Genomic DNA, 13907 nt, shown 5'->3' on the forward strand with positions numbered 1-13907 from the left:
GTGGAATCAGGCTCTGAGCTCAGTGGGGAGTCTGCCTGGGATTCTCTGCCCCTTCTCTCTCTTAAATAAATGTATAAGTCTTAAAAAAAATTAGGCAAGGGAATTAAAAATCATTAAGATCAATAAAAGCAGGCAAGGAACCGGTTGGGGGAGAAAAACAGAACAGGGGCAGAACTATCTATGTTAGGGTGGGAGTCAAAAGGAGGAGGTGAAGTGAATGAGAAATGAACAGACATGAATTACTTAAGGCTTCTGTCTGGGGTCACCAGAGAAATGGTGGTAGTCTGGAGGTGGCGCCCACATGGAGCAGGGTCATGGAAGAAACACAGCCCCAATTCAGTCATATTCAGAATGGTGAGGAAACACCTACCAGGACTACCAGCCTGCAGCTAGAGAACATTCTGGAGGTCACACCTTTGTGGTCTTTGGGGATGAGCACTGAACCATGAGTAGGAGGTCTGGATTCTAAACCAGATTTTTACCACCATGAGCAAGTCATGTCACATGCAGGTCTCGGTCCCTTCATCAGTAAACGAGGGGGCTGATCTAGATGATGGCTCTGTTTGAATGGGCCTGGTTCCCACATTCATTTCAGGGTCCTCGGTCCCTTTGGGCTTCCTGTGGCCCTTTGCTGGGGCACGCACCATGAACATAGGGCTGTGTGGGTCATGTGAAAGGCTCGCTGACTCCTGGCTCCCCTTAGAGCTTGTTGCCCAGAAGGAACCCCTCAGGCATTACTGTCCTGGGCTCCAGCACTCAGAGCTGCTTGCTCTTTGTAACCCACACAGTTCTCCCTGTTCCCAGCTGGATCGCGATTGTGAGGTATGTGAAATTTGACAACGGGTGGGGGGCAACACGTGGCCTCACTGGCCCAAAGGAGACTGAAAGAAAACACCTCGGGACGTCTGGGTGGCTCAGCGATTAAGCGTCTGGCTTCAGTTCAGGGTGTAATCCTGGAGTCTCAGGGATTGAGTCCCACATCGGGCTCCCTGCAGGGAGCCTGCTTCTCCCTCTACCTATGTCTCTGCCTCTCTCTCTCTCTCTTTCTCTGTACCTCTCGTGAATAAATAAATACAATCTTAAAAAAAAAAAAAAAGCACCTCTTGGCCAGGCCACCCTGATACTTCCCCCACCCCCAGTCACTTTACTGGGCAGCCCATCGTCACAGCCATGGCTCCAAACTTTGTTCCTCCACAGGGACTGGGGGGCCTCCACGGCTTCCTTCCCTTAAAGCCTTCGTACCAGTGCGGAGAGATGGGGACGAGATCAGAGCTGGGCTCTGAGGCCAGGCGCCAATGGCAGTTTCTAGGCCTGATAGAGGGTGGTAGTGGTGCTGTGTGCTCTATGCCATCTCCTCTAGAGAGGGGAGTGCTCAGGAGGAGAAAAGCATGGAGACCCAGGCTGTGGCTCAGTTGAGGGAGACCGGGCATGGACTTTTACCACACAAGTTTATTTAAATAAAAGTGAACACATATGCAGGCTAGGTGGCCCGAGGGGATAGAGGTCGGGTAGGAGGGCAGATGGGAGGCAGACGTACAGGAGGGTCCAAGCAGAGTCTGTGTGGTACGAACCAAGCTGCAGGAGGAGTGGAGGGGGCCTCGGGGCAGTGCTGGGCTTCAGTGCTGGGGGCAGGGGGCCAAGGGTGGGTGAACCTGGTGCCAGGAGGTCACTTTCATCCCTCACATGCTCCCCTCCTCCCTGACCACCAGGGCCTAAGGCACCCCCCCCACCTCGGTCCCCTTATCCCTCTCCTGACATCAGCCTTCCCCTCAACTACTGGAAAGTCAAAAGACAAAATAAATAAGAATGGGCGAGTCCTGCCACGGCTCCCGGCAGCGGGGAAGGGAAGCCAAGCCAGGCACACTGCCCCGGAGCCCCGTGCTGTCGGCCCTGGGAAAAGAACAGGTAAAGTGCAAGGAAAATCCAGTAAGTAAAAATATACCAATGACTTTGTCAAATATACAGCTGCTGGCTGTCAGGGGAGCAGGCGGCTGGCTGGGGCGGGTGGCAGCAGCGCCCTCCGGGGAAGTGTTGGCCGACACAGCGTAGAGACAACGGAAATAAATAGGGGTACGGAGGAGTGGACAGAGGCCTCACCCGCTGGGCCGGTGCCCACAGGACGGGGCCTCTACCTGCGCACCTGCCCCATCCCCACGAGCCCCGCTCCTTGCCTGACTCCCCAGTGCTGTGGGCACTGACACAAAGCACCCGGCCGGCCGACAGGCTGTAAGGAAAGGATTATAATGTGGGATGGGAGCAGGGTGGGGGGCACGGGCAGCCGTGCAGTCAGCCAGGGCCGGAGCTGCCCTCAGTACTCGTCCTGGTCTTCCTGTTGGTGTTCCTCGATCTCATCGTCCTCAGGGGGTGCAAATCCTTCCTGGAGAGTGGGAAGGAGAGGAAAGCGGTGAGTCAGGCAGGCCAGGCAGAGGGGGAGACGGCTGTCAGGAGCTCGGGGGTGGGTGTGGGGTGGGGGGGCGAGGTCTAGTCCCACTTCCCCTGCTAATCTCTCTGTGGCCTTGGGCTCTGACTGCAGCTGGCTCTCCTCACCGTGTTCCTCCGGCCCCTCGGGTGCTACCCCTCGTGGTCTTCACGGGGCAGGATGGGGTGGGGCCCAGGCAGCCTGGGACGTGAGCGGGTGAAGGCAGGGCTCACCTCAGTGGCATAGAGAATGCCAATGATGCCCGAGATAACAGGGCTGTTCTCACTTTCGTGTTCCTGGCAGATGAGCTCAATGTCTCGAAGTTTGCTGAAGTAGAAGTCACGCTCCTTCTCCAGCCCATCCACGGTCAGCTTCAAATCCAATAGCTGCTTGGGGACACGGTGTTCAGGCCAGAGTCCTGACCTCAGACACCCCTTACTGCCCTGATGGCTCAAGGGCCTGGCTGTTTGTCAAGCACTCTCTCAGCCACCATCACCCACCCTGCTCACCTGCTGGTTGAGTTCAAGAATCTGGGCATCAGTCTCATGACCGCCATTCCGGGCTGATGGGGGATTCTTTCGGAGGATGCAGGGTGGGGCCACATTGCTCAGCCGACCAGAGGTCTGCATATTTTTGGGGCCTGTGGGGGACGTCCTCTGTGGAACTGCCCAGGGGAGAAAAGCGGGATGGGACCATGTGAGCCCACAGCTCACCTGGCATGAGACGGCCTGGTGTGACGGCTGCGGGGGCAGGCCCATGCGAAAGGCAGGCACTCTTGCCCTCCCCTCTTCTCCCACTCAAGAGGCAGCTACATCTAGGCCTCAAGCCATGGCCACACTGACACCACAGCAGCTGGACAGCTCTTTGGCAAGCCTGGGAGAGCAGGGACTTCGGGGAAGTAAAGAAGGTATGAGGTATGGGGAGGGAGGAGAGCTGGCCTGAGGGAGAGGTGAGGGGAACTGGGAAGGCGAATTTGGGAAATGGGGCTGGAAGGGTTGGGCCTCTTGTACTGTCAGCCAGAGTCTGAAGAAAAGCAGCTGTTGCAGGGTCGCAGATCTGGCACTTGCTGGGTCTTTCCTACCAGAGGCCCTACCCTCCCCGTGGGTGACCTCAGAGTCTCAGGGCCCCTGCCTCTCCAGGCTCCCTGCCTCAGGATGGGCTCTGTGTTCTCTGCTGGGCCTGACTCAGGGACCCGGGCTCCTCCCCCGCAGGCCGGGCATGCTGTGGCCACTTGTCTTCTAGCTATGGCCGCTCCCTAGTCAGAGCCGGCTGCTTCTAACGCAAAGCAAGCAGGTGAATGGGGGGCAGGCCCAGGCAGGGCAGCAGCGCAAACGGAGGAGTGGCTCTGCTATGACGGGTTCAGATGCTGGGCTGCTCCTCTCTCTGCCTCTCCCCAACCCTTTCGCCCCCCAAAGGCCCTACTGCTTCTCTCCCTTCTCCTCTAGAACCTAGACAAAGCCTCCTTTCATAAGACTCATCTCTTGAGGACTTGGGGCTATGGGCCTTTGGAGTAGGGGAAGATGTGATCCCAATGGGGGAAGCTGGGCAAACTCCTGTCCCCAGGTGTCCAGTGGGCAGGGGATAAGGAGGGTGTGTGGTGCTGGCACCAGGGCCTTGACCTGGATGGACCTGGACAGATGAACCGTGCCACATGCCTCCCCGTCGTCTCGAGGCACACAAGTTAGCTCACACTACCAAAGCAAGTGCTCTGGGCCTCCCACCGCCACTGCCCCCACGGCTGGTGCCGGTGTCTCCGTCTGTAGCCATCTTGGCAGCCTTGTCCTCCCTACTGTGACTCCCCCTGGTCTAGGCGGGCAGCAGGCGGCGTCATCTGAACTCCGTGATAACAGTCTCCTCTAGGCTGGCAGGGCCGGGCCGGTGGCCCAGGAGGTGCTCCTGGCTGTGGAGCCCTGCCGGCCCGGCCCCCCATACTCCCTCCCCCGGCTCGGGCACGTTACCTGCTGTGCCAATGAGTTTCTTGGATTTGTTGAAGATCTGATCACCTGGGTTAGGAGGTGGTGCTACGTCCTGGCCCTGCCGCGCCAGCAGAGGGTTGTAATCCTTTCCATCATAGTTTGCGTCAAAGAATTTCTTAAACCACTGAATAAACTCAAAATTATCTTGGAACTTTCCTTTCACTAATTTCTCTACGGGAATTATCTGAAATAGACCACACAAGCAGAGAACTTTAGCCACCTGCTGCTGTAGGGCTGCCTTCCTCTGTGAGAGGGCCACTGCTCTCAGGAAAGCCAGCCCCTGGGCTGCCACATCTTCCGCCTTCTCCACAGGAGGGGGCCCCCTCCCGGGGCACCAGAGCGTGTGGACAGCTGGTTGGGGCCTGGGCCCGGGATCCAGAGACAGCCATCTCCTCCAGGTACAGGAGGCCGAGGGAGGAGGTGTCCCTTGGTGCTGCTGTGTGCATGGGGGGTGGGAGCTGCTGGCACCAGGGCCTACAGGCCGCTGAGGCAGTAGAGTGAGCCAGGAGACTTTTCTCAGGCCCTACAGAGAAGGAACTTAATAGAAGTGGTGGACTGAGCCTTAGGTTCTGAGACGGATAGGGTCTAGAGAGAAGGAAGGGGCAGGAAGGTAGTCAGGAGGGGATGTCAAGTGTGGGGTTTTGTACCATGCTTTGAGCTAGGGGGACATTCCCTCTGGAAGGAAGGTGGGTGGAGAGAGGCATGAGAGCTGGAATGACCCCAGCAGCCCCCAGCCCCGGCTGGCGGACCATCTTCTTCCCCAGGGTCACAGAGCTCCTCAGGGCCCCCCGGAGCGCAGGCACCTACTTTATCAACACCCATCTTCTTGAAAGCTGCTTGCAGCACTTTGAAGTTGTGGATGTATTCATGTTCTAGTTTGGCCTGGAACTTCACCTTCCTCAGGTGCACACAGCCGGGGAAGAGCATGTCCATGAATTGGCAGTAGGCTGCCCCTGTGGAGAAGCACAGCTGCCTGGGGGTGCCCGGTGGCGCCTCTGGCCAGGCACCTGCTTTCCCTTCCCAGGCCCTCTGCTGGCCCGCTCCCCCAAACCAGCCAGTCTCTCCTCTCTCCTTGTCCTACGTGTAGGACAGACACAGCCAGGATGCCCCCAGCTCAGCTCTCCAGGAATAAGAGCAGTCACTCCCCATGGATGCGGTCACGTACCAGCACCATACCACACACTGCATATATGGCGTTCCATCCTACCAACAACCCTAGTTTGAGAGGCCACAGGATCTCCATTTTATGGATGGGAAAACTGAGGCCTAGTGACGTGCCCAGGGTGGCACTGCCAGGAGAGCTGAGGTTTGGGCTCAGAGTGGCTACACTGGACCTTGTGCTGTTGCCCTCTAGCTTCACTGCCTGTCCCAGCTCTGGATACCCCACTGCCCCTCCTGTCCCACAGCCCTTCCCTGAGCCTCTCTTCCTCTCTGCCTCTGAGTCTTTCTATGCCACGAGACCCTCATTTCCTTTACCTCCAAATGCTCTGACTGGTTAAGGGCTCCGCAGCTCTCCTCAATCCTAATTACAAACTGCATTTTCTGCTGTGGCCGTTTGGCCTCCCCCCTGCCATCCTCTTCCCTCCCCTCCCCTTCAGCAGGGTCCACTCTCCCCACTCCCAGGCTCCTACCTGAACAGAGCTGTTCTATCTTGGTATAGTTGAGGTGCAGGGAGTCATTGACCCATGCAAGCATATCATGGCGACTCAGATTTTCACTGGTCACGGATGTGGAGTACACATTGACGGCCATTCCCCAGCTGCAGAGAAGGAAGACAGGCACGGTCAACACCTGGGGGCCTTGTGCTGTTCTTTAACTGTAGGGAGAGAAGGAGCCAGAGAAACCCTGGGGAGGTGGAAAGCATCTTCCTCTAGACCCCCTTTGCAGTCTTGCCTCCTGGAAAACTTCAGGCATTTCCCGAGTGGTCACTCTATGCCAGCCGTGTGCTGAGGAACTGGTGGCGCGGTAAGATGTGGTCTCTGCCTTCGAGGAGTTTACAGACAGGCAAACCCTTACCGGGCGGGTGAGAGGGCAGTAAAAGCACATGCCCTTATAGGCAGCATAAAGGCAGGAGTGATCTCTTCAGCTTGACAAGGTCAGTGAAGACTTCGGGGCAGAGACAGCTGGAGTCTGGGAGAGCTCAGAGTTTTCCAAATGTACAAGGGACGGGGTAGAAGGGTACCGCGGGCCCAGGGACTAGTGAAGACAAAGGCATGGCTGATTCTGGGACTCTGAGTTGTTCAGCAGGCCCGGGGAGCAAGTTTTTGTGTTGGGGTGTGGTACAGTGAGGTTGGCAGGGACAGCCTGCAAAGGGCTTTGTTTTCCAAGAGGAGGCCAGACTTTCTGTTCAGACAACAGGAAGAAGCCATGAGAAGATTTTAAGCAGGCGGTAACCTGACCAGATTTGTGTTTTAGAAAGATGAGTAACCTTTGTCTCTCCTTTGACTTCCAACCCTGTATTTCTGTGGCAGGTGGCCTGCTGGTTGACCCCTAGGCACCTACATTCTGCTTATCTAGAACCTCCCCTCAATCCAGGCTTCTGCTCTTGTCTTCATTATCCCAGTGGACATGAGCAACAGTCACTCAGTCACACACTTAGGAACCTGGGGGCTGCTTCCCACCACCCTCCGATCCAATCAGTCATTGTGTCTTGTAGCTCTGCCTTCTTAGTAAGCCTGCTCTTCCTACCTCTCCTGCTGCCTGGGGGGTTTGCATGCAGGCTCTCTGGCCAAGGCCAAGGCCAGCAGTAACCTCCTATAGGCCTCCCAGCCTCCAGCCTCTCTCCTAGCGCCCCCCCCCCCCCTCCACTGCTGCCAGCAAAAGCTACAGAAAAGCAGCCTGAGCCACACCACTATACAGAGCAGTCATGAACGAGACACCCACTGGCTGAATTTGCCTTGCAGATGCGAACTGCTCAGCACTCACAGTGTTGGAAACATTTTTGAATTAGTGCCCAATATTTTAACGTGAGGACATTTCACACAAATGACTTGAGGTTTCTGGCTTCTTTTGGCAACCCTGGGCCTTTTGTTTCCTCGCAGCAACCATGGCAGGATCTGGGTAGAGGCGCCCCCTTCTGGCCAGCAGGTGTGAGTGCCTCCTTACCCTGCCCCCAGAGGCACAGGGAGGCCAAGTGTCAGCTGCTGTTTATCACTGACTTGCACTGTTAGGAGGGAAATGTATCTTGTAACTAGGTCTTTATCAGAAGTCGAGAAATAGAAAATAGACAAAAGGACAGTGTATTCTGAGAATTCTGAGAGTGCTTATTTCCGGAGTGAATAATATTTCCCTAGGTTTAATACACAAAGTGTCTCTGTGAAGGAAAAATATGCCTAGACCATCCCCTGTGCCTGTAGGCATCTGCCCTTATCATGTGACCCTCCTCACCACTTATCAAACTCCTAAATGGGCCCCACCTCTCCAGCCCTCTCACTTTGCTCCCCAAGTTAGGAGCCACCAGCAGCTGTCTGGATTGCTGCCCCCTCCCCGAAATCCACTCATTCTCTGCTCCCATGGTTTTTATTTTTAATTTTTTTTCCCCATGGTTTTTAAACTCTGGTCCCTGGAGCAGCAGCAGTGGTGCTGTATGTGCTTTAGCTTGCTAGAAATTCCAATTCTTCAGTCCCACCCCAGACCTACTGAGTCAGAATCTGCACCTACCCAAGATGCCCAAAGAGTCTGCAGGTGCAAATTGGTGAAGCCGCTTTAGAGAGGAGGCTTGGTTGGCATTCATCAGGCTGTGCTCCCCTGCACCCTCGACCCCAAGGATACATAGTGGAACCTCATTAGATGTGCATGTAACTTCACTTTTTGAGAAAAATTGAGAGAGAAACAAATATTATTGTCTTGGGAGCTTCTGAGAAACATAGCCTGGCCCTTGAGGGGCTTACATTAGGTGGAAGGGACAGACCTATAAGTGATTTCAAGAGAACTGACAGGCTGTGACTGAGCATGCTCAGGGTGCTATAGGAACAGAGAGGGGCAGGGCATGTCTCCATGCACGGGGTTGAGAGACAGTGTCTGGAGGAAATGATGCCCAAGATGAAAGTTTGAGGGGGAGGAGGAGGCCAGGCCAGAGGTGATGAGAGATGATCAGAAAGAGGAGAGGCACATGAAGAAGCATCATTCATAAAATTGGCTGAGTACCTTGCCTGTGACAGGCCTGGAAACCCCATTCCTGGCGTCAAAGCTCCTACTGCCAGGGGGACAGGCATCTAAACAAATCCTGTGGTGAGAACAAGGGTCACAATACAGGGCACTGGGCTCAAAGCCATGTGTAAGAGGAGACTCAGTGCAAGGAGACTCCCTCAAAATTACCCTCGGAAATCTCTGGAATTCCTAGCTTCTGAGTCCTCAGAAGCTCCCAAGATGGTAATTTTTGTTTCTGTTGGCTTTTTGGCCTGCCTGGCCTCCCTTCCCCTGGGCAATGAAGGACAAAACAAGAGTGTTTCTCTCTCAATTTTTCATAATTGCAGAGACAGGGTTTAGGAGTTTCTAGGAAACTCACCTCAAGTAACATTGGTAAGCCAGTGGGAATAGATGGACACCAAACTTGACAAAGAGACAGAATGGATGAGGTGGAGAAAAGTACAATTTATTTTGATGAGTATTTAGTTAGTGAGAAATAGGAAAGATTTGCCCCTGTCCTTAGGGTGTTTGTAGTCTTACTGGGAAGACAAACACAAAGGAGAATCGTAGAACCAAATACCCCCAAAGTGTGTGGTGAAAACAGTAGGTGTGACCGGAAGTCAGAAAGGAGAGCATGTAGAGTTAGAAATGTGCTTGACTGGCCCCTATAGGAGTGGTCAGACCCTGCCAGACCCTAGGGGGCTTGCACAGTCCTGCTGGAGCCGAGTGCAGAGGGGACAAGCTATTATGGATACTGTTGGGGTGTATCCAACAGTATCCTTCCATGAGCTAGGAGGAGGATTATTTCTCCCTGAGGCCTCTGGGAGCAGGGTGATTTGGGGTTAGCAGGGGAGGGCTATGGCTTTGCATTCTGCTAGGTTTCAGAGGGTCTGAGTCAGTCAGGACTGGTTCTGGAAGGTAAAGGGGGAGGGGGTCTTAGGTTGGCCCTGGGAGTTCTGAGTCATTTTAGGGATTTTTTTTTCTGTTTCGTGTATATGAGTTTCAAGGATTGATTATTGATAAAAGCAGAGGCATTGCTCCAGCTCAACATTAGTCCTTCAGGTTTTCACTGAAATCATTTTAGCTTCAAGGTTCTTCCATCCTGAAAGCATCTTCTTGGGATTCCACAGGACTGAACAGGTGATGGTTCACTTTCTTTACTAGAAAAGCACATCAGACTTTTGGGCAGAGATTTTCTAGTAGGCCAGAGTAAAGCCCAAGTGCATGTGTGTGTGTATGTATAACTATATACATATTATACAGAACTATATTATATATTATGTGTATAACTATATATAAGGTACTACATATAAAATTTATTAGTATGTGTTTATATATAACATATAACATATGTAGTGTATTATATACAGTTGACCCTTGAACAATACAGGGTTAGGGGAACTGATCCCCTGCATAGTTGAAAATCTGTGTATAATTTTTTTTTAATTTTTATTTATTTATGATAGTCGCACAGAGAGAGAGAGAGAGAGAGAGAGGCAGAGACACAGGCAGAGGGAGAAGCAGGCTCCATGCACCGGGAGCCCGACGTGGGACTCGATCCCGGGTCTCCAGGATCGCGCCCTGGGCCAAAGGCAGGCGCCAAACCGCTGCACCACCCAGGGATCCCTGTGTATAATTTTTGACTCCCTCCAAAACTTAATAGTCTACTGTTCACCAAAAGCCTTACTGATGACATAAACAGTTGATCAACATATATTTTGCATGTCATATGTATTATATATGTATTCTTACAGTAAAGTAAGCTAGAGAAAAGAAAATGTTATTAAGAAAATCACAAGGAAGAGAAAATACAATTTCAGTACCGTATTGTATTTCTCAAAAAAAAAATCTACATATAAGGGGACCTATGTAGTTCAAACCTGTAGTGCTCAAGGCTCAACTATATATGGTTACACACACACACACACACACACACTGACACCCACACCCACACATACACTCCAGGTGATTCTGGTGCATGGTATTAGAATACCGTCCTCACCTGACATAGGTGGGTGCCTGGGACTGACTGGCCTACACTGCAGTGGCATAGGCTGGGATGTTGACATGTTTTACTACCTCCCTGGGGGGGAAGTGTTAGCCATCTTCTTCCTTGATGCATAGGAAAAATTTCCAGTTTTCCTTCCAGAATACAACTAAAGACCTTGCCATCACGGTTCTAAGAGTCACCAGGAGCTACACAGGTATTTTAAAAATGCCAAAGTCTTCTCAGATGGGCTGGAAATTCCCAGTTCTGTCTGTGCCTCACGATGGGGGGCATTTTCCACACCTTTGATCACTCTGAATCTAGGGTTCCCCAAAGTGGCAACAGGGCATATAAGAAGGAAGTTGGGGAAAGAATGTCTCCTTTCAGGACAACAATCATGTTGTTACCTCTTATTGGGCTTTTTGGAAAATGGGTGAGGATGGGGTGGAGTGAGGTGGGAGGGTAGGGTGAGTATGGGTGGCAGGCTGATATTAGGAACAGAGCCATTATCTCCACTCAGGACTGGCTACTCTCTGCCTTGGTTGGGTCCATTTTAGCTCAGGAGGACTCCTCTAAGGCACCCACGGGTCGCTGCAAAGATTTTCTGTCACACTTGCTAGTGAGACACAAAGAAACAATCTTCTGGCTCCCTTATCTCATCTTTTTTTTTTTTTTGAAAAGCAAGATTTATCTATTTGACAGAGAAAGAGTGAGAGTACACAAGCAGGGGGAGTGGGAGAAGCAGGCTCCTCACTGAGGAGCCCAATGAGGGGTTCCATTCCAGGACCCTGGGATTAAGACCTGAGTTGAGGGCAGGCAGACACTTAACCTACTGAGCAAGATTTCATTATCCTTTCCTAGATTTGGCTCTGTAAATACAACTAAATTATGGCCAGCAGGTGGCACCCAGGTCCTGAACAAAGCCTTCTCTTAAACATTTCCCTGGTCCCCAAATTTCTCCCTAGATCAATTTAGAAAAAGAGCCCCTACCTTTGATGTGGCCCTCCAAAGAGGAAGCCTGTTTTTGTCAAAAGTTCATGGTATCAGGGCACAGGGGGTGCTTAGTCCTGACCTGGACATCCTATAAGAGCTGGACCAGATGGAATGGCCTGGAACGTTAGGTCTAAGAATCTGGACTGAACTATACTACCCTCCCTATTCCTCAAAACCACACATTAAACTCATCAACTGATCCAACTTCTGATGACTTTTTGTACCGGGTGTTAACTCAGACCTAGACGCAAAGTGGACCAGCTTCTGGGGACAAAGATATATAAAGCATTTACCCAAGCATCCAGCCCTACATAGCCCAACTGCCTTCAATTATAGCAGAGAAACAGTCTGAGAAAACTCTTTAAGTTAACACACCCATTACCAAGGGTTGCTTTCCCTCTTCTGAGACAATGGTAGGCAACCACACAAGGGGTCAGCCTCTGTTCCAGAAGCTACCATAGCGGGGTCTTTCCTATCCCTTTGTTCCTACCATCATCTTTGGCACATAGTAACCCTCAAGAGAAACAGTCCCTGACTGGATTTGTGGCATGTCACTTGGAGTGACACCTGAGTCAGCTGAAGATCCTGTTCCAGGATCAGACTGAGAATGTGGCCTTGGGAAAAGCCTGCTCTTCAGAACCTTGACTCGGGCTACCAGGTTTGGAGTCATGGGATAGACAAGTTGAGGAGGTGTAATCTGGTGATTTTGCTAAATCACTTCCTGTGCTAGGACCATAAGGTTCAGGGTGCATTTACTGGCTATGGGAAAGGTGGTTATAGTTCTCATCAGGAGAGGCAGAGTTGCTGTCATTCTGTTGCCTAAGGCCTTGAAAGTGGTCAAGACTAAATCTTAATATCTCATGGTCAGAAGAGTTTCTAGAAACCATCCACTTCCTTCCCAGATACCTAGGACTACATTAAGTCTAGGGATTTATATTCTTAAATCATAAATAAGTCTGTATAACTCTGAAAGCTCACACAAATTCCAGTATTTAATAATGGTATCATGAGCCTAAATCTGATTTTGGCTTTTTGTTTTCAGGTCTTCAGTGGGAATCTATCTTCCACAAGTATATCTTAAAGATAATTAAGGGGTCTCCAGTTCTTTGGTCCCTAGGAGAACTCCCTGCAGTTCCCAGGACTCTGCCCTCTGTCCAGCATGGCTATGAAAGACTACCAGGTCTTCCACTTCTGCAGGGTACTGGGCATGTCTTCAGCAGCCTCTAAAAAGGTGCTATGTTAAGAATACTGATCTCCAGTCAGCACAATTGGATTCAAATCCTGGCCCTAACATCTCCTAGCAGCTTGGCTTCAGGCCTCAGTTTCCTCATCTATAAAATGGGGACAGTTCCCACTTCATAGAGCCTTTATGAGGATTAAGTGAACCACAGATACCAAGTGCTGTGCAGAGCCTAGCATATCATACATTTTCAGTGTCACTGGGGCAGACAGTGAGAATCCAAGGGGGTTTGAGAAGGCAGGTACCCAACACATATCCAGCTTCAGATCTCCGAGCCCAAGAAAGGCAAGTCCAGGATGGGGGACAGACCACAGAATGTTCCCCTTTCTGTCTGGGGACAGCCATCTGGGCTTCCCGCAGCTGGGCCTCTGACCACAATCCCTCCCCAGCTCTGGATTTCCCATCTATTGGGCTTTGTAGATGCCATCCTACCGGCCAGGAGAACTGGAACAGATGCTGTGAGATCAGAGGACAACTCTGAGGAGTCTGCCAAAACGTTTCCCGCTCCTGATGTGGGACTATGCCCATTGTCACTGGGCTAACCCTTCCTGCCCAGGCCCAGGGGGGCTGAAGTCATCTGTCTGGAAAAATCTGCAAAATCGCTACCCCTTGTCCCCCTGGGTCACACATCCAGGTTATTCTGGGGTTGCATGGAGGCAATACATGCAGGCAAGCATGGAGGGTTCTGAGGGGGTGGAGGGGCTCTGCAGGCGGGTCACAAAGCCCTGGCAGACCCAGCCAATCACCTTCTCTCATGGGGGGGGGGCGGGGGACAAGGACCTGACTCATAGGGAGGCTCAGCCTCTCAAAGCTGAATTAGTCAAAGGTAAAGAGGGTGTAGGTGGCATAGTTCCAGGGCTGGTGGGGACGAGCTCATGCCCACTCCAGCACATTGGGCCAGAGATCTGGATGGTGTTGGTTCTGGTAGGGACTGGAGCTTTTCCAGGGTTCTGTTCTTATAATACTTTTAGGTCATGTGGCTATTCTCTAAGGTCCTGAACCCTGCTGAGGTACCAGCTACTAGGACACATTGTACTGAACAATGATCTCAACTCTTAAAGAGGCTTCTCCAGGCTGGTCTGGGTAATGCTGTCATATGCCTCGTAGCTGCTGTTCAGCCTCCCTCTCCCTGGCCTACTCTGGAGGGGTGGACTGCTGGCCCCT

At 52.1% G+C, this 13907-nt stretch overlaps 1 protein-coding gene across 2 annotated transcripts in view; it reads right to left on the bottom strand.

Annotated features, from left to right (window-relative positions):
• Positions 1-1431: 1431 nt before the first annotated feature.
• MAPRE3 (microtubule associated protein RP/EB family member 3) overlaps positions 1432-13907 on the bottom strand; it is a 53824-nt gene continuing 41348 nt past the window's right edge. The window contains exons 2-7 of one of the 2 annotated variants that reach the window (XM_041755335.1): positions 6027-6154; positions 5203-5348; positions 4423-4579; positions 2929-3083; positions 2653-2805; positions 1432-2377 (exon numbers count right to left, since the gene is read on the bottom strand). In XM_041755335.1, the coding sequence (XP_041611269.1) occupies positions 2309-2377; positions 2653-2805; positions 2929-3083; positions 4423-4579; positions 5203-5348; positions 6027-6147 (801 nt within the window). In that variant the 5' untranslated portion in view covers positions 6148-6154 and the 3' untranslated portion in view covers positions 1432-2308. Of the gene's footprint in view, positions 2378-2652; positions 2806-2928; positions 3084-4377; positions 4580-5202; positions 5349-6026; positions 6155-13907 lie in introns of both variants that reach the window. The other variant, XM_041755334.1, reaches the window with a different exon arrangement.

This window comes from Vulpes lagopus, chromosome 5 (assembly GCF_018345385.1).
Source record: "Vulpes lagopus strain Blue_001 chromosome 5, ASM1834538v1, whole genome shotgun sequence".
NCBI lineage: Eukaryota > Metazoa > Chordata > Mammalia > Carnivora > Canidae > Vulpes > Vulpes lagopus.